Raw genomic sequence first — 21,181 nt, 5'->3', positions numbered from 1 at the left:
ACAAGAAACTGAGCTACGTTACGTTTCCATTTTTGTTAATGACTATATTTCTGAGGAGGTGTGCCCGCAGACACTTCAATTGAAGCCCCAAAAGACTTGCACAGATTCCCCAATAAGAAATAAACATTTAACTACAAAACTTTTATGTTACATTATGTATTCCTATCTAAAATCCTCACTACAGGCTGCTGCTCAGATCCACCTTGCAAAAACATTACTTCCCAGTGTGTAGACAAGGCAGACAAACCAAATCGCTCTTGATAGAAAAGAATAGTGCTACCAGTGTACCACAAGCCCCGACAGCACAGTAGTAATGGCCCAGAATTGATGGTCGGTAATTCACCGACAAGGACTTCTTCACCATGAGATCCTTGGTCTCCAAAAGTTTTTGAGGTTCAAACCTGAGATTTCTTGTGGTTCAGGCTCCTGGAACAATCCTACCCAATGTCAGTGTATTCAGGCAACAATGGACAATCATCGAGGCCAGATATTAAGCCAGGAACATAGCAATGTGGGACTTCTTCATAACTCTCCATTTCCATAGAATGCTCCATATCTGTGCCATGAGTTAAATTACTTCCCACAACATCAATTCCAACATCCGGTGTGATAGGTTGAGTCAGGTCAAAGCTTAAATCAGGATCCTTCGGTGCAGCTGCTGGTAATGGTTCCAATATTGGCTCAGCAATAAGGTGGGGCATCTCGGTATGCTCCATTGAACTTCTTTTGAACCTTGATTTAGAAGGCTTCATTGAGTCAGAGATGGAGAGTTTGTGCTTTCCCAACGATGGTAACTTGGATGCTGATCTATTCCTAACATCATTGGTTGGGAATACAGAGGATACCCATCCCACACTATCTTCAACACAAGCTCTTGCAGCAGCCCTGAAGGCAGAAACTCTATTAGCAATCAATTACATACATTCCAATTACATTAACAAAGACTATTTTTATATGTTAAGTACATAATAGAAATGAACAATGGGCAATGGTACAGCCAAAAGGAAACAAACAAAACATTACTGTGATGCAAGGAACCCCCTGAAAGAATGAAACCACAACCTTTTTTTTTTTATAAGTAAAATGTCTAATCAAAAGAACAGAAAGTTTGGAATTGCAAGCTGCTTTAAAGAATTACAATTCGACAAGAATCAGAATGTAAACACAACCTACACAATGAAAAGGCCTAGTGGACTATACTACTGTCAAAGGCCAAATCAGCGAAGTGCTGAATTTGAAAATTAGCTTCATAAGAATCAAACATTTTTTTTAATCTAACCACCTAATTAATTAGAAATTTTTAGTTTAAAGACAACAAATTTTTCTGCTAAGAGAAATTCTAATGAATTGCATCATATGAGGGAACTATATGGTTGACAAATCTCCAAGTCATAAAATTATATGGTTACATCAGACCATACCTGAAACGGTTCTCAGCCACATTTTGGGAAACTTTAAAATGATGATCTTCTCCACTAGCCTTGCTTACAGATGGTGGAGGGTCTGCCCCACATATTGATAAACTTATAAAAGAGGGCAAAGGAACCATGGAGTCTTCCAGTTCTTTCTGGAATTCTAGATTTATCTCCAATTGTTCGGTAACTGATGACGTTTCACATGCTTGGTTGGAGGGGGAGACTCTGTCTTCCGATAGAGAGACATCTAAGAGTGCAAGTTTTAACATCCTGCTACTCTCTCCTAAATTAGTAAATTTCAGCTTTTCTGGAGGTTCTTGCATGGACCTATAGAGACCATTTCGGGATGATGAACGACTTGGAGTAAGGTCAACACGTGACTTCACCTTCCAGACAGAAGAAAGGAGGGCAGTAAAGTGCTTCTGAAGGAGTAACTCTCTGTCTGGCTGCTCAGCAGCAACATCTAAAAGCAAGCGAATGTTATCCTGCCATAATATGAGTAAGGTTTCCTCAGTCAATCTTTTACAAAATAAGTGCCTACTTAAGAGTTTTTGAATCATTCATTTGTTTAATTTGCACAACAGTTGACCTGACGTTAACACTGCAGCATGCTGCATGCAGATGTGCAAAACAACGAGTTCACAAGTATGCTCAAAATTACTAAGCTTGTTCTGTTTTTTTGATATCTAAGTTTGTTTTATTCAAATCAGAAATAAAACAGTATACGGGGTATATACTGTGGACACATCAAAAAATTATTACACTTACCTCTGTTACTTTGAGAAGAGCCTTTCCAGAGCCTGCATTGCTGACCTTTTCATTATTAGGATTGTCAGGTGCAGCCAAGACATATCTCTGGACAAGTTCTCTAAATCTCTCACAACAATGGACAGGATGGCGATATCTTCCCCTATAAAATCCACCAGCAGTCATCCCATACAGAGTTTCACTAACCAAGCTCCACTGAGGGCCATATTCATGAACCATAGCACATAATATTGCGTCTTCCTGTGGCAACCAAAAATCAGGAGATGGAACACAATCTCTTGACCAAATGTTTGCCTTCTTTAATTTCTCTGGTTTTATCATTAAAACCCTCTTTACAGGCATGGTAGTAATGGATACTTTCCCTCCCATCCTGCTCCGGCTTGTTGATTTTTGCTCGACATCAACCACACTTTCACATGGTTTTGGATCCATAGGTTCATCATGCTGCATGCCTGACAGGTTGGAATCTAAATCTAATGGACATATTTCAGGGGGAGTCTTCTTGAGTTTCTTAGACTTCTTTTTCGAGGTTTTTCCTTGTTCACAGTCCAGTGTAGTTTCAGCCTTCTTACGTTTTTTCTGCACACCTGAAAAATTTTCAGACGACGTGACCACCTCATGAGAAATATTCTCATCATCTATTGACATTCGGTCTGTTGCTGACTCTTCTTTTGCAGGTTTCAATTCAGAAGCTAAAGATCCTTTCTTCAGAGATTTGTACTTGGCTTTCTTTGGCTTCTTTTTAGACTTGGGTTTCGGATCACTTTGCTTTTCATTCCTACTAAGAGAAATAGATTGTAACTGAATGTTGAATACCAATACATGATAGAACCACTCATATATCCATATCTAGGAAACTGCAAAATATAAAAATATCAAACTGTCCTGATTTATTCTGTGGATGATTATCCATGTCAGACACAAATACTTCTGTCAAGCTGTACATCATTTATCTAGAAGAACACCGAGTCACTCACCACTCTCCATGCTGACATCTCCCTCTCCCCCCCAAAAAAATAAAAACCCACCCTGCCACCCTCTTTTTAATTGGCAAAGTTACACATGTAACAGGTCTCATACACATGACCCGCAACCTATTTAATGGAGGAACTTACCCACCATCCTATTTAATGGAGGAAGTACCATTTGAGCTGGAGCTCATTGTTGTTGACATCCTCCATACATGCATTAATAAACAAAATTTCTAGACTATGCTCAATAACTAATCTATTTAAGAAAAATACTTCCAATTCAACATTTTTATTGTGTACGGCCAATGATGTTTTTTTTTTTCACACCAATGGAATGAGCATTATATTTTAAGGTCACCATGCCAGATGACTTATTAGTGTAACATTCACCAAGACCAATGTCAATATCCCTCTTATGAAGACAACCATTCCTTGAAATAATCCAGGAGTGACTTTGAACCACATTGGTCCCAACCTCTAATTAAGGACAATCAATGCTCAGTCAAGTTCCCTATAATATTTTCATTGAGAAAATGATAGTTTAACACCATGTCTTATGATTTATGGTCCCCCCCCCCCCCTTCTTCAAATCTATTATTTTAACAAGGTTGTGATAAAAGCAGAAAGCTAACTTCCCACCATGATTATAAAGTTACTCTATAAAGCCAAAAAGTTTTTTTTTTTTTTTTGAAAACCTATTTAGCCACTATTGGCCCCATATTATTCTAGAAATTTTTGGGGAACCTTTTGTAAAAAAATTTTAAAAAAAAAATTTAAAATTAAAAAAAAAAAAAAAAAAAAAAAAGACCTTTTCAGTCCTATATTCTAGGTGATTACAGAGTGTTGTCTTACTTCATTGAATCACATTTGTCATCTTCTGCATCCTCCTTCTCCTTAGCTTCACATTCCAGCTCCTCCATCAACTACAGAAAATATATTAGCAAAGAGTTTAACTTAAACACATTCAAAGAAAAGGCTGCAACATAAGAGGTTTTTTTTTTTGAAATCAACATAAGAGTTTATAACATGAACCTGGTGTTGAGCTAAGGCCTCAACTTGCTGACGATATGCCTCAGTTGCAAAATCTGCATCCCATCCTGATACAAAGAGAGAATCCTTGAGTTTAGTCTCAATATGCAATTATGCAAATATGGAAGTGATTACTGAGTCAATAAGTATGGCATGCCATCATAGAGAAACAGATTCTACTTGATTACAAAATTCTTTGGATGTGATTCATATATTTCTACCATCAAGTAAAAGTTAATAAAGCAACATATATCACATGCAATGTTGCAAGTTCAATACAACAGATGGCCAAATCAATGTCTACTTGTTTTTCCCAAAAAAATAAAATCAAAGTTTACTCCGTACTTATACATGGTGTCTAGTTGTGTCTTTCTTTTTCTTTTCTCTTTTTGGGCGGGAGGGGAGAGACACAATGTCTACTTGTTTCTCCCAAAAAAATCAATGTTTACTCTGTACTTACACATGGTATCTCGTTTTTCCTTTCTTTTTTTTTCTTTTTTTTTTTTTTTTTTGGGAGGGGGGAAGAGAGAGAGAGAGAGATAAGCAAGATACGCGCTCTATTTCTTCTTAGAATTCTTGTTGTTGGATGGCATGTCTCATGAAGTGGAGTTATTTGAAAATTAACCCCAAAATTCAATCATATGGAGGGCCTGACAAAAGTCACCTTGAGCCAGTGAAAAGGGGGAAATCAATGTTAAAAGGAACTTACTCTCATATACAAGGGGTTCCTCGTCTTCGTCAATCTCAGCTTCCATTTCCTCCTTATACCTCTCGATGCGGTCCAGTTCCCACTCTGTCTCCTCAAACCTAGCTTGAGATTCCACCGCTGCCTTGTCTATAATGGGATCCCACAATTCCAGAAAACGAATCGCATATCGATCTATTGGACGTAGCTGATTCTCAAAGGATGAGATTTCTTGTCCAGCAGCAGCTGCTGCTGCAGCCATTTGTTTGACATCAGCCAGCATGTCAACATCATCTTCTTTGCTAGCAATAGCTGGAGTTCTCTCTTCATTAGGATTATTCCCAGCCAAAATCACCTGAGTTTCTTTATTTGCAGTTGTGATCCAGCCACCCTGATCTACAGGCTCATCAACCTTCAGATCATCCTCATTTACATACTCATCCTCTTCCATCCTCCCAATGGCTTCTTCTGTAAACTCTTGGTTCTCCACAGCTTCTTCCTGTTCAAGTTTCTTCAATGCCATGTAGTCTGCTTCATCTTCTGCAAGTTTCAAAGCAGCCTCCACATCTGCATTAGACACAGAAACCTCATTTCCATTGTTGTTAATCTTTTCCTTCTGCAAATTCTTGATTGGAAGTGTTCTATGACCTGAGAACAGTTCCATGGGATCAAGCTTTTTGAAGAATTCTGTGTTGTAGCCTCCACTCTGTATAACTAGATCATCAAGGGCACGCTTCTGATTAGCTTTCTTTAAAATATTCTCTTCAATGGTGCTCTCACTGATTAGCCGATAAATATTAACTTCCCGTGTCTGTCCTATCCGATGGCATCGATCCTGAGCTTGCTGATCCATAGCAGGATTCCAGTCACTATCATAAAAGATAACTGTATCTGCCCCAACTAGGTTGATACCAACACCCCCACTACGAGTTGACAAGATGAAGAGAAAAAACTTTGGATTTGTGTTAAAGCGTTGCATTAAGGTCTGCCTCTCCTCTGGTTGAGTCGATCCATCTAAACGCATGTAAGTATAACCATACAAATTAATGAAAGCCTCCAGGAGATCAAGCATCTTCGTCATCTGGGTGAATATTAACGCTCGATGACCTTCTGATTTTAATTTCCTGAGCAATATTGCAAGCTCCTGCAATTTCCCACAGTCGAACTGTATAAGTCGCCTGTCTGGGAAATATACTTGCCTCCGGACAATTGCAGGTCTGATAGGTGATAGAAGGGGTGACAACATTTCAGAACATTTCTGCTTATAAGTTGGGTGCAGAAACACAGAAGTCACAGATTTACTGCACCAGCAGACAGGTGGTGGGGCCCGGGCAGCAGGTATTGCAAACATGAAACTTTCAACAAGGTCCAACATTCTCTGGAATCGCTCCACTGGTGAGAGGACAATGTCAGCAAGCTTCGAGGAGTACATGTAGGACAAAGGGTTTGCCTTCTGAAGATGAATATCATAAACAGGATGCTTCACTGTCAAAATTTCCCTTAGTGTTGTAGAAAACATGGGTTTTTTCTCACACCTCAAGGAATTCCACCATGCAATAGCTGCCGCCCGTTCCTTTGCTTCTCTTAGTCTCTCCTCTATGATTGCCTTACGGATATCTTCAAAAATATTAGTTCCATGCAACCGTTTTCGATGTCTATATCCAGGTCCAATTTCTTCTAGGTTACACAAGTCAGTGCACTCCTTGATTAAACTTGAGGGGGTAGCAATGGCTTTCACTTCATCACTCTCCCAAGAATTCATGCTAAAGTCAAGATGAGTAAATAAAAATCCCAAACCCTTAAGGTCTACATTATAAAATGGGCATGGAGAAGGCATTGAACAAACAGAGGTACTCAATTGGATGTCAAGACCACTCATATCAAATGAACTAACAATTGGACGACCCTCAAATAAGTCTGGATGATTGCAAACTTTGCGAAGTTGCATGATAACACTAATCATCCCAAAAAAGTTGGCACTTGCAAGAGTAGCTTGTGTTTCCGAGCTCGCAATGAAGTCTTCATACAAGTTACGCTGCCTCTTTGACAGTCTACAGTAAATGACATGTTCGTGTTTCATAGGGAGCTGCTTCTCCACATCTCGCTTCAAGCGACGGAGTATGAATGGACGGAGAACATTATGAAGACGATCCACAACTTCTTTATTTACTTTCTCTTGTCCCTCAACCATTCCTGATATTGGATTACTGAACCAGTCCTTGAACTCCTGATGAGATTGAAAGATATGGGGCATCAAAAAATGCATTAGAGACCAAAGTTCCATGAGATCATTCTGCAGCGGTGTCCCAGTTAATAAAATACGCCGTTTTGAATTGAAGTTCAAAAGAGTCTGCCATCTTTGTGACTTCCAATTTTTAATCAGATGAGCTTCATCCAAAATCAAGTATTTCCACTTCTTGCGCTTGAAAACTTTTGAATCTTGAATAACCAGTCTGTAAGTTGTTATGCACACATGAAATGAGTTAGGTTTCAACCAGCCCTGCCTCTTATATTTGCGCTCTTTTGCACTTCCAAAATATGTTAAAATTTTAAAAGCAGGACACCATTTCAGAAACTCAGTCTCCCAATTAAGCATGACACTTGTAGGGACAACAATGAGATGAGGACCCCATATTCCCTTTTCACATGCCAGGTGTGCAAGCAGAGCGATTGTCATAATCGTCTTTCCAAGCCCCATTTCGTCAGCTAGAATCCCATTGAGTCTTTTCTCATACATTGTAACAAGCCAATCCAAGCCAATATGTTGATACTCACGAAGAGGATGCTTCACAAGAAATGGGAACTTAGTACGCACGTTGGTTGTGGAGAAGGTGTTTCCTGTTGGCTGTGCTGATCTTGCAGCCGCTGCTGCATCAGCAATTCTATTCTCACTTTCCCTCTCCTCCTCTGTTTTTTCATGGGATCCCGCTTGCTGTACTTCTGCTGGAGAATATGCAACTGACTGGCATTCACCAGTTTCAACATCTTTGTCCATAGAAGTAGCTTGCTGAATGCCTTCATGGGCTGGAGAATCCATGAGATTGTCCGATAAAGCAGACGCATAGTCGGATTCATCGTCTGTAACTTCATCGTCATTGAAGCCCTAATAAACAGATGTTGATAAAAAACAAACATCAAAACATGATGCAAACCGCCCATGAGACAAGCTGAAGCAGACATTTTACCTACCTTTTTATACCTTGAAAGCAATTCTTCTACAGGTATTTCACTCTCCTTCTGCAGTAATGCAATCTGCAAAATAAGTAGCTTCATTAAGAAAGTACAAATACGAGAAAAAACCCAAAACAACAACAATCAACTAGTTGGACAAAAATATTAAGGATCAAGAAGAAAAGAACCTTGAAAATTTTGACCTAGGATATTCGAAGTACAGAAAAATAATAGCTTCATTTGCTCTTTACCTCATCCATGGGGTGGATTGAATCTTCTTTTGCCAGTTCCTCCTCCTCTGACAAGGTTGCCTCATCATCCTGGACATTTAATCAATTTAGAAGTAGGCATGGCCATTGGAAATCATTAGTGTAAATTAATTATATGTCACCCTCAATCATTCAGTCAATCTGAAACTTATTCTAACTAAAGTAAGCGCAACCCCAAATTACACGACCAGTAACCTTACTTGAAATAAGAAAAAAAAAATCTTCTCCATGATTTGGCAACAATAAAACTACTACAACTTACATCACCATCAGGACAGTATTAAGTGACTAAAAAACTCAAGCTGTGAATGTCTCTTACATGTTTTTGTGGAAGCAAATCATTCATCATATCCACATCTAAATTCTAATAAACCATGCAAAAATCCTGGATAAAAACAACAATGAAAAGATTGGCAACCAGAGACATTCAAAATGTAGGACTCTGAGTTCAAATTCCATTTGGTTAATGGGAACTTGGTGTGCACCCCACACCCCCCCCCCCCTCACCCCAAAAAAAAAAAATAAAATAAAAAAATTCACTGGTTGGGAGTGAGGAAGTTGACTACATTCAACCAAGCTTTGTTGGGACACTGCTTAACTCGTAGTAAACATGGGGAAGAGTGGGGTGGCTGATCCACTAAAGTCGTAACAAGGCCTAACAGGTGTAGTTTATGCAAAGGTGTAGCAGATTGAAAAAAACTTTGCTGCCAAAATTTCCTTCATTGTGGGGGTCGGTAGAAAAATTAGGTTTTGGTATAATGTTTAGTGTGCAGGACATGCTCCAAAGGACCTGTATCCTGACCTCTATTTGATTGCAACAAAAGAGATGTCTGTATTGTTTCTATTCAATACAAGAGGGCAGATGGACTGCATTATCGGAATCTAAAGTTCATACAGGCTTTCAATGATTGGGAATTGGAGATGGTTAATTGCCTAATGAATTTATTGTGTTTTAGTATTCATTTTGATGGCTGAGAAGTCCATGAGAAACGGAGACACAGGTAGAAGCAACTTCCTTTCAAAAAGCATTTGTGTGTATGTGCATGTGTGTACTACATTGGGCAAAATTTTGACAGTAAATAATCTTATTAAATAGAACGTGGTCATGGTTAATTGGTGGGATATGTGTAAGTGTAGTAGTAATTCATCTGTTCAACTTGGTTGGGCCCTTTACTTAAGCAAAGAAAGAATTTATTTATCAAAGAAAAAAACAAGTGAAGCAGTAAATTTATGGATCATTTTGTTGCTACATTGTTTGATTTGCCTACAGGTTGTATCCTTTGTTTTCTCTGCATTTGGGGCTCATTGGGTGATGCCAGAGAAGGTGCTAGATGTCTACGCTGGTAAAGGGTTGTATGGCTGGCATACTATTTTTATTTTTAAAAAAACGTATGGCTAGCATACTAAAAGTCAGATTTGGAATGTGATGCCTCATTGTGTAATGTGGACCTTTTGGAGAAAGAGGAACAAGCGCACCTTTGAAGGAGTTTTTTTTTTGGCTAAAACCTTTGAATGAGTTGAGAAATCAGTTATTCAGTCTAATCTACTTTTCTGCATTTTGAATAATGTACTATGATTGGCAGGGTATCATGTAATTCTTTAATTGATTTCATGGAGACTCTCATTTTGAGTTCTCCGCCTTGTAACAAAATTCATTATTACCTATCAAAAATACATGTAGGCTAAACATTATGTTTCTACATTAGTTCAAAGACTGCAAGACTGTAACTAAGAGAAATAATTCACATTAGCCACATGAATCTACTTTCAATGCTTCATCTATTGATATATAAACCATGTACTTGAAGCAACAATGTGCTTAGTGAATGTAGTAGTGTGCTAAGATCAATGGCATATAAATAAGAAACATATATATATATATATATATATATTAAAATAAGATAAAATTAAATAAAATAAAAAACATGACACCCTTGCTTTATAGACCACAGTATAATGCATAAAAAACAGAAATCAGTAAGTATAAGAAGTTAAATAAAATTCAGAATCTTTACTGAACCCAGGAAGAGGGCTGAATAGTAGTATAAGAAGTTTTATTGAAATGATTACTCTTGTGCTTATAGCTTGAACTCTCACGAACAGAAGACATACAACATGCATCATACAGAAGTAATCATAAAAAAATAAGAACTCAAAAGAGATGTCTAAAATAGGAAATTCTCAGACCAAAAATCCGGTCACTTCACAAAATTTAAATTTAATATCTAACCATATTCAATTCAAAATATCACTTGAAAAATAAGTTTCACGAGACTATCCCTTAAAGGTACCAACTGGCCTCCTTGTGGTTGTATTTGACTCTTTTTGATTGGTTCCCACATTCAACAGGGTTAAAGTGGGGCTGCAGGGAATGGAGAGTATGAGTTGGGAAGACCAAGCAAGCTGCAGGCTAGCACCTACTCTTTAGCTTATGGTTGCTTTCAGACAATAGACGTGGGACAATCAAACGTAGTTTGCACTGTGCATACTTATTGAAACCATGACCATCAAGTATTTTAGAATTTATGAATAATTGGTCACAATCTCTCTCCTACCCTCATCTGTTCCTCACAGCATCAAAAACTTCCCTTACTAAAGGAACAAAATCTGAATTCTACTTATTCAACAATAGTCAAATGAAGCAAAACCCCATAACTTTCTTAATGTCATTTTATCTAAATTTGAACACTTTAGTTTTAAAAAAAATACAAATGGTATACCACAAGAACAAGTTTACAGAGATTCTAATCCTGTCAACAGGGACAAAAAATCACGGGATAGTGAATAAAGCAGACTATTCAATTAAGAGAACTTCAAAATAATAATACTACTGAGCACAGATAATTCTCCAAAGCATTTCTGACATCGAGCATTTGTACCAGCAACTTATTTGCGGTCAAATTCGTGGCTCAGATTTCAAAGAATGAAAGGGGAATTTCCTGATATCAGTAATAAAAAGTGCATTCCTCCTGTAAAATATATGACACCAGAAATAGAGACCCAAAAAAGAAGTGGATCAAATAGAGTTATGCTTTTCTTTATTAAATACCTTCTCTTCGCCAGCAGCAAGAACAAAGTCACCATCTTCCTACATAATTTGAGATAAAGTTCAGTAAAACAGCTAATACTCTGTACCATGTTTCTGAAATACTAATATTAAAAAATAAAACAGAAAGCATGGAACATAAAACAAAGTAACATAGGAGTCAAAAGACAGTTGCACTTGGATTTATATTAATCCAAAATAGCATAAAAGAACAAATCCATGGAACCATTAAATTATTAAAAAAGATAGATGAATAGATTCAAAAAACAAAATATATGGAAGTAACACTCTATTTGTTGTAGTGGAAATTTTTTTCCATTTTTTGGTGTTTGGTTTGGTAAAAGCGCAAGTTAATGAAAAAAAGGTTTATGTGATCAACAGAAAACAAGCCCTATAGAACATAAAATATTTTCCATCATGTCACATACTCAACAGACCATTACAAATAAACTCCACATCAAATAAAAGTCTCCCAATGCTAACTTCTCTCTCTTTGCCCCCTCTCCTCCACAAGATTAACTGTTCACTGGTGCATTATGTGCCAGCATTGTGGAGAGACGGTAAACCACTTACTTCTTCATTGTGAGACGGCTTATCGATTGTGAAGCTTTGTCTTTATAATTTTGGTTTGTCTTGGGTTATGCCTAGATCGATCTCAGATTTGCTTTTTGACTGGTGGAATTGGTTGGGGAAGCATTCGTCTCAGATTTGGAACTTAGTTCCGCTGTGTATCCTATGGTGTATTTGGAAGGAACGGAATCGGAGGATTTTTGAAGATTTGGATAGTTCCGGTGTTCAGATGATTGCCTCTTTTAGTGGGACTATTTTTGATTGGTCTCAGGCTTGGGGACTCACGACTAGTGATTCTCTCCCCTCTTTTCTTAGCACTCTTTCTCTTTTGTAATTTTTCTGTTGCTTCATTTTCCTTTTTGTTTTTCAGTTTTCTTCTTGTATTTCCTAGGTTTGCTCCATGTTTTTCATGCATAGAGTAGACTTTCGTATATATAACATTCTTACAAAAGATTAACTGTTGACTGATCATTGGCTTTTTTTCCAAATTACCTCTTTTCTTAAAACCAGTCACCTTCCCACCTAATTTTTTGCATAGATTTCAAATTTGGAATTTGTCTTCACATTTGAGGCTCCAACTGGCCCAAAAAATAAAAAACTTTTCCAATATAGGGTCTATTCACATGAATGGAAGTTTCCTATGCATATGATCATTTGAAACTACAAGAAATATTAATGATTTTCCATGCAAGTCAAACAACATAAAATGTTTTCAGGCTTTTTTTCAATGTCACCACTAAGCACAAGAAAATGAGTCCATTTTCTAGAAAATGAGTCCTTTGACCAAAAAACATTTTCCATCGAAACAAACAAAGAATAAAATTTTTGCAAATTGAGTTTATTCACATCACAATATGATAAAGCAAGGAAAGCAGATAGAAAGACTAAGAACTAATAATGACTAGCCTTCACAGGCACTAATAGGTCCCAATCTCCCATTATTAAGTAGTCAAGTCAATTTTTTTCAGTAGCCCTTCCATTTAATTCAATAAAATAGTAAGCTGCGTCATGAAACCACTTCTCCATAGTGGTGATGGCCTGTTTAAATAACTCTTCCTGTGATAGCTTGTTTAGATAAATTCTTTGTTTTTCATCAATGAGATTGTTACTTATCAACATTAAAAAGAAATTATAAAAAAAGGATAATTTTATTTTGGCTAAGTGATAACCTGTTCAGATACCAGGATGCACGGATACTCCATTTTAGCTCATGTACCCATATCCTATACATTTCGTACTGGTATCATTCCAGATACCTCTAAGATACGTACCCAATCTCTTTTTCTTTCTTTTTTTTTTACAAAAGTGCACATATTGGATAAGCCTATGATACAGCTTGGATACCGTTATAACCCAACCCCGATAGTGTAAGATAGCCCAAACTTGTAAGAATTTTTATTTATATTTTTTAAATATTGGTTTCGATGTTGAACACTTATGTAGTTTTGCTTACTCTTTTGGATCTAGGTTTGTGTTCTAAACATTATTTAATGGCCATGGATTCACTTTATTATCCATTATTTCTCTTAAATTGATATTAAATTGATATATGTTTGACAATATATGAAAAAATAATGCTTAACAATATTTAACAAATATAAATAAAATATTTAATAAGTAATTAATACACGTATCCCCGACGTACTGTACCCTAGGTTTTTCAAGAAATGATGTATCCCTGTACCTATACCCGTACCCATGCATCTTAGTTTAGATAAGTTACTTGTAGCACATCTCTTTGTTTCCTTTTCATCATATGCATGAAAGTTTTAACACACACAAGTTGTATCACAATTAATGTGGTAAAAAACACATACTTCTGTAAGACTACGTTTACAAAATATGTGTATATGATTTAATGTGAAATACAATTCAATACAAACATGCACATGAATCAAAATAAATGATTTTCAACTATATGATGTAACAAATCTAAAATTTGCTATAAATGATACATACAACATAAACAATTGCAGTTAGAAAGCTCACACGGTGTAATTTTGTTACATTAATCAGAGCTAAAAGTTCAAATTCAACTGAGTCCAGTATCAACTTCAAAGTCTAAACAAAAATACCCCAGGAAACCTTTTTGCAAAATATGCCTTCTAATTTAACAAGAAAATAAAAGAACTTTTAGTCTACCTGTTCATCACTAAAATCATATAGCATATGATCTTTGGCAGACTTCCCAGCATCTTTTGACAGATCACTAGCTTGACACATCTCAATTTCTAATACATGGTTTTCCAAAACAGATACGTCACCATTACTTCCACCCTATATTTAGAAAATAAGTATTAAGTTGAGGTCTTATCTTGCTCCACAATTTACCAATCACAACCACAAACACATACAACTTACACAACGACGACTAGTGGCTACAACTGAAGTTACTGAATAACTTGTGTCAATCTCATTGACAGTTGAAAGATCATTTACTTTGCCTGCAGAACATGTAATTCCCCTCCACGTTAGAGACAATCACAAATTTCAGAAAATAACACAGTAAATAAAATGCTTATTACCCTTGCCATGATCATCCCCCACAATGGTTGGTTCAACCCCATCTTCATCCGTTTCTGTAGTACTTTCTTTGCTAAGTGGTTCAGCCCCATCTTCACCCTTTTCTGGACTACTTTCTCTGCTAACTGAATGTACTCGTATTGATCAAAATCAAAATCCAATCATGCTAAATACAAAATGGAAGGCATCCACTTAGCCAATATGAGAGATTTTAGCAACAATTTTACCACATCACTAGTATTACATATATACATATACATGTGTGAGTGTGTGAGTGTGTGGGTGTGCACGCACATGCGCATGCACAATATTTACCTCTAATTTTTGGGGTTTTGACAAAACCCAAAAGAATAGCCACTAGCGCCCGAGGAAGGACCTCTGAAAACTCTTGCCATCTTATAAGTGCCCACCAGAGGTCTAGCTTTACACATTAAGGCATTATAAAGGGCTTAGGAGGGACAGGAGGGAAGAGGGAGGATGGAGGATGTTGGAAGGTAAGCTAGATACTTCCTGATTTGCTTTTGCATGGAAGAAGGTGGGCCTTCTTCAAATTTTTGCTCCCTCTATTATGAAATCCAAACAGACTTTTACGAAAAACAAAACATTTACTTTATGTATCGCTGCACTGGGGAGAAGGGAAGAAAAAGAAATGTACAAAGGAAGAGAGAGAAGGGGGAAATGGAAAGGAAATTCTTTTCCTTTTATGTGTTTGGATATTGGGAGGGAAGGAGAGCAGAAAAGGAGTAAATGTCTCCTTCTCTTGCTTGGTATGTGAAAATCAGAGAAAGGAAAAATATCATTATTATATTCTAATTTCACCTGTCCTTATATAATAAATATAAATATGTTTTAACATTTAAATTCTGTTTGATATTGGATTTTATTAGGGGACTAGAAATTTTGTTTTTTAAAAGAATTGGAGATCCCCCGTGTGTGGATTATGGCTAGTTAAATTTGTATAAGAAAAGTAAAAAAGCTGAAGAAATTTGTGCACTCAAACAATTCAGAAAACAAACAAGTAATTTTGAGGGATTCCGCCAATTAGCTTCCTTGCAGTTTACTGGCCCATTGACTCACACACATGTCAAACTCCTTGGTCCAAGTATTGAGACGGGCCAAAAATCATTATAAAAAAAATTTTGAGTATTATAAACCAAACTAAGCGTTAATCATGCTGATAACTCACCTTCCCCCATGGTATAACGTCTGAGCAGCTCCTCTAGTGGAAGATCAACTTCATTGTGCAAAGCTGTCAATTCTTCTTGCCTTTCTTCTTCAGTTATAAGGGCCTCATCTTCCTCAATTGTGTGCTCATCATCTTCCTACAAGAGCAGCATTGTGTAGGTAAACAAATATAAGCACACAAAACTGAAGTACCTAAAAAGAAGAAAACATTGGAATCATTGGAAATCATAATACAAATCCAAGAAAACCACGAAAGGTGCATAAGTGCTAATGTATCCAATCATCAAGAATATGATGGAGAAGAAGGCTACAATACCAAATTGTGTGCAACCAAAGTTACATACTTGGGACTGTACAAAATTGAAAATACGGAAAACATGTCAAACTGATAATTTGAAGTATTACGGGCCAATGAAATCTGATGGTGCAACTATAAGTTATAATTTTCAGCAAAAAAAGGTCAAATGCCATCTTGTCCCCCTGATTGAGGTCAAAGATCCTATCATTTTCTTTTCTTCGAGGTTTCTTTTTAGCTTTTGCTAAGTAAGGGAATGAAGGTGATGAATGAACAATGCTTATAGGCGTTAGTCCCAAGCCCACCTCAAAGGAGTACTCTAACATCCAAGGAAAATTAGGCATTTATCAAGGTTTCATTTATATTGCGCATATATCCCCCCAAGGTTTCATCATTAAACAGGCAGATCCCCCAAGGTTTCATCATTAAACAGGCAGATACATGGACCATGAAAATGACAACTGAACTACATTGATCCGCAATACCTTTCAACCCTATATTGTCCACTATCTTCCAAGGCAGGCTGAAGATCATCATACAAATGTATCAATTAGGCAGAAGAGCAACTTACAATTTTGCTTCACTAGGAAGACAAAAGCATGTACACATCAATGCCATAGTCTTCTGTAGCCAATTTGCTTTATCCATTCCCACGTATAATTTCAAAATTAGGTAAAAAAAAATAGATAAGAAAATGCTTCAGCTACTTCCAACTGAGATTGACCACCAAATATAACTCAATAATCTGCAACACTACCATAATTTTTTTTTTTTTTTTTTTGATAAATCATATAAAGCTGGTCCAGTTATTTTTGGGATTTTAGAAAGCAACAAGTGTAACATGTGACAAAGGAATAAGGCTTTCCAACATTAATTTGAATGCGAGTCATATTCTCCATATAAATGGCAACAAACTCAAAAAATTCAAAAATCACTCTACGTATGATAATGAAGGGATTATAAAACATACTGACTCATCTTCAGATCGTATGTCATAATCATCATCCATATCCGCAATATTCAACTGAGATTCTGTCAGAAATGTGTTAAAACAATTTATATAATAAAATTAGGTCATCCCCTTGAGGTTATCAGGTAAAATACCAAGGAAACATAAATTTCTACTCACCAAAATTAAATTCTGGTGACTCATCAACATCAATTTCATCCACTTCTTTGCATTTTATAGTCATTCGATCTGGTGTAGCAGGGTTTTGCACTGGTTTATGAGTATCCACAAGATTTTCTGCTAGCATTGTTGAGTACCTGAAAATACACAACACAAGAATATGCCATTTCACTTCAATGTGGATGCATAGTAATAACCTTTCAGAACTGGTATCCAATGCACAACAAAGTCTTTAATACAGATTGATAAACCCTAAGGGAGCAGGGGAGGAGATTTCTACCTCTCAGTTTGCCCCAAAAGAAACTCAAGTTGCTTATCAAGTGCCTTTTTCTTCTTCTCATCAAGCTCCATCTGATGCTTGTAAAGCACCTGAATTTACAATATTGGTTTCGAAATTATGGACCTAAAAGAGACTTAGAAGAAATCACAGAGGAATTAAACATGTTTTGAAGGATAATATGATAGATGAACTTGCCAGCTTTTCTATTTTCATCCAGAATTTCTTCACATCCTTTGAAATATTAAGTGCAACTTTTCTCAACCGCTGCTCCTCTTCCTGTTCATAGTTTTAGTTTATTGTAATATACCCATAACCAATACATCACTCTGTTTTGTGCAACTTGGAATCATTATGTCTACTACTAGTAACACAAAAAAGATACATTAATTTGAGGAAGCAAAAAAACACAACCCTCATTTTCTTTTCTCCCTTTGTAGCCTGATCTAACATGCCCTTGCTCGCTCTTAAAGCAACCTTCCTTGCTTGTGCCAATTTCCATTTCCTCTCTGATTCGAAGTCCTGCTAACAACTAGTTTAATAAGCAGTGAAAGAAAATAACCAAATATTTAATCAAATTAACTAAACCTGATCAAAAGAAAATGAATATAGCATGATAATATGAATCAAATGAGTATAGCTAAATTGTTTGCTACATCATATAAGGTCAGATCTACAATTCACTAGTCTATTACCTTGGACAGCCAAACCATCTCTTCTAAAACATGATCCCAATGGGTTTTAGGGCGTCGAGGTTCTTTGGGAGCTTCAAGTGCCTGAAATAACCATGAAGAATAATTAGTGTCAATAATTGGAAAACAAAAATCAAAGCAGAAAATTGAAATTACTGACAGTTCTCAGTACCAAGAATGTTATCATCACAAAGGAGTATGAAATAAGAAGGAAACTCTTGCTATAAAAAACTTGAGAAAAGAAGGGACACAAAATAGCTTTGTAAGCAAGGTGACATTCTGATAGCTACACAGCTATTGCCTATTTGTACAAGCAATAACAAAGCAGAAGACTCTACTAATTCTTATCCAATTTGGATCCTTTAGGATTTGCCTAAAACTTAGATATTGTTGCCAATCTCAGTAAATGTAGCTTATTTAGCAGAATGTTGCATTTTAATGTCAACTACATTCAAGTGAAGAGAAGTTTTCATGGAAAACCAAGGGAAAAAAGAAAATATTTTTTCATGTTCCATATTCTTTATATCCCACACACATTACCCTCTCCTTTCTTTAAAAGTTATCCCAAATTTTTTCCACCTTGAAAAAATAATTCAACTATATTTTTCCCCCTATCCCACATTGAATTTGGATGCAAGAATTGCAACTCTAGCTTAGATGTGTTTCCAGTTTCAAGAATTGAAATAGTTAGGTAACAGCAGAGATACAAAGTTGACAGGCTTTGAGTTGTGAAGGAGATTTCCATATATTTGGTTTAAGTACAGAGAGGTGACAAGGGGAGAAATTGAGATGTTTACATTGTTTATATTCTTAAAGATTCTATTGTGTATTAATGCTAGTAAAAATGTCTGGTATGTATTTTAGCTCAGGCATCCTTTCCCCTTCAATGTTATCTCATTTTTTCTCTCTGGAGTTTCAAAAATGCAACAGACAAGCAAAATATACAAAACTATAATACGTGGGTGAACTTTCAATTTCACCCTTCAAGCCCACATATTTTCATATTTCTTTTCAAGGAAACAAATTTCATCACTTTTTTATTTGCTTTTTAGCATGAATACTGATATTTTTTTTCAACCAGTGAAATAGTTTTTCCTTCTTTTTTTAAGCATATCCGCTTTATTAAACTTTCCTTTTCTGGATCAACTTCTTTTTTTTTTTTTTTTCTTTTTGGGTTACCTTGAACTGCTTAATTAAGTTTACCTACGCTCCGGCCTCCACATGCACCTTGAATTCAGAACAAACATGAAGCTTTTGCACCAAGGTTGACTTATTGGGATTTTTTTTTTTTTGGGGGGGGGGGGGGGGGGGGGGGGGGGTGTTTTAGATTTGAAGTGTACATCCATCATTTATTCAAAAGAAAAGGTACAACTTCCAACAAAAAACAGTATACAGTTCAAAAAATTTAAAAAAAAAAAAAAACTCAGAAATTGCACAATGAAGGAATGTGTGATCAAACAATGCATATCTGTAGGTTTCAAGAAGTTGTAAGGGCACCAAAAAAGTCAAAAATGGTAATGCCAAAATCACATTGCATGACTTATTAAAATTAGAACCACCAATATAGCTAACAGAACCATGGCACTAAATATGAAAAAAAAAAAAAAATGTAACAAATACAGCAATTGATTTATGCCCCCAAAAAAAGTACAAGATAATCTACAAACAAAATATCCAACAAACCAACCTTTTGACGCTTAGCTCTTGTCTCATGATCAAGCTTACACCTTGGACCTTTGGAGGCCATGATTTTATTTTGTTACCTATATCATTATAGAAGTGCTGAAGATCCGTGTATGACCTAAAACCAAAGCATCCATTGCAAGTATCAGTCCAAGCACTCATGAAATGATAAGTCCCATCAAATATCCAAGCAACAAAAATTGAAACAAAACATCAACATATATTCAAACAGCACTAAATCTGAATATTGAAATGCATGTTAATCAAACCCACAGAATACAGGAAAAAAAAAAACAAACAAAATATTAAAATAACATTTTGGCACTTGGGGGAGTTATCTCAAACTACAGCTCCAATTTCAAGAGAAATTGGCAAGTTAGCACACACTTTGAATACCTAGCTTGGGTTTATTACACACTTGTGCCGCATTTCTCTCTCTCTCTCTCTCTCTCTCTCTCTCTCTCTCTCTCTCTCTGTGAAACCCACGAAGAAAATGGTAACAAAAATGAACCTCAAAAAAACCCATTACCATAAGTGGCAGAAATGACTCCAACGAACACAAATCTCTCTCAAAACCATGTTTGGTTACCAAGAAAAATTTAAACTCAGAGAGAAAAGAAGAGAGATTATTAAACAAAAAAAAAAAAAAAACAGTGAAAATATATATGAGAGCGTGAAAGTTTGAATTTTTTTTGCTTCTTCCTCCCCAAAGTCCAAACAAAAACAAAAAATAATAAAAGCGAGAGCCCAGAGACTAAGGTAAACTGAACCAAATAGCTGTATTCAGCTCATTCTTATTTCTTACGTCAAAAAGGAAAAACAACAATCCTTCTTATTTGTTTCTTTCTCAGCAACCAAACAGAGAAAGCACAATCGGAAAACTGACCTGGTTAGCTCAACCGAAGAATCAATCTTTCACTTTTCACTCCGATCTTCTACGAGAAAAAAAAAAATCAAAACGTGTAAAACAATACTTTCTCGCCAAACAAAACTTAAACAAAGAAAATAGAAAAACAAACACAGAGAGAGAGAGAGAGAGAGAGACCTTTGGTTTCGGGCTTTGGGTCGAGGTGAGGTCCGTTGAGCAAAAACCCTTCAGAGATCCGAAAATCAAATCAGTAAAATTGTTTTGCTTTTTATTTTTTTCTTTTCTTTTCTTTTTGTTTCTCTTTAGAAAGAGAGAGAGAGAGAGAATTGTCTTTCTCTTTTTCGTTTTACTACTGTTTTTTTTTTTTTTTTTTTTTTTTTTTTTTTGCTTTTTTTGTTTTTTTTCCTGAGCAGTCAGGATAATCACGATCAAAAGATTATGTAGAATCGTACGGTTGAGATTTCTCTGGTAGAGGACCCTGGCTCGCTGATGTATCTGAGATTGCGTTTTGAAATTTACAACTACGATGTGAACCGTCGTCGTTTTGCCTTCCCCCACAATCCTTTACCCTTTCCTTTCTCAAATTAAGGTTGTGTTTGTTCCGT

At 36.2% G+C, this 21,181-nt stretch overlaps 1 protein-coding gene across 4 annotated transcripts; it reads right to left on the bottom strand.

The window, feature by feature from the left end:
• LOC111987899 (protein PHOTOPERIOD-INDEPENDENT EARLY FLOWERING 1) lies at positions 1-20,933 on the bottom strand. 4 transcript variants are annotated; one of them, XM_024019640.2, is made up of 22 exons: positions 20,754-20,933; positions 20,595-20,643; positions 19,713-19,826; positions 18,029-18,109; positions 17,748-17,855; positions 17,532-17,612; positions 17,337-17,425; positions 17,057-17,193; positions 16,898-16,959; positions 15,634-15,769; positions 14,450-14,572; positions 14,286-14,368; positions 14,067-14,201; positions 11,358-11,396; positions 8,291-8,359; positions 8,058-8,120; positions 4,893-7,971; positions 4,187-4,251; positions 4,007-4,077; positions 2,184-2,964; positions 1,422-1,900; positions 1-885 (listed from the first exon to the last, which is right to left on the bottom strand). In XM_024019640.2, exons 3-22 carry the CDS (start codon positions 19,770-19,772, stop codon positions 438-440), a joined length of 6,189 nt encoding a protein of 2,062 aa, XP_023875408.2. In that variant the 5' UTR covers positions 19,773-19,826; positions 20,595-20,643; positions 20,754-20,933; the 3' UTR covers positions 1-437. The 4 variants fall into 4 exon arrangements, with proteins under 4 accessions (XP_023875408.2, XP_023875409.2, XP_023875407.2 ...); XM_024019641.2 differs by having other exon boundaries at positions 2,184-2,961; XM_024019639.2 differs by having other exon boundaries at positions 20,595-20,640.
• Positions 20,934-21,181: the final 248 nt, after the last annotated feature.

The sequence above is a fragment of the Quercus suber genome, unplaced genomic scaffold, assembly GCF_002906115.3.
Source record: "Quercus suber isolate HL8 unplaced genomic scaffold, Cork oak 2.0 scaffold_681, whole genome shotgun sequence".
NCBI classification, from domain to species: Eukaryota; Viridiplantae; Streptophyta; class Magnoliopsida; order Fagales; family Fagaceae; genus Quercus; species Quercus suber.
Note: the sequence above shows the minus strand (reverse complement) of the source record. Positions and strands in the feature narration are given on the sequence as shown.

Excerpts from the sequence above, each read along its gene's own strand:
- LOC111987899 (XM_024019640.2), bottom strand. The coding sequence starts at position 19,772 with ATGGCCTCCAAAGGTCCAAGGTGTAAGCTTGATCATGAGACAAGAGCT. Across the intron at positions 14,369-14,449 it reads GGGGGATGATCATGGCAAGG|GCAAAGTAAATGATCTTTCA; the intron begins GTAATAAGCATT and ends CATGTTCTGCAG. Across the intron at positions 8,121-8,290 it reads CAATCCACCCCATGGATGAG|ATTGCATTACTGCAGAAGGA; the intron begins GTAAAGAGCAAA and ends CTTATTTTGCAG.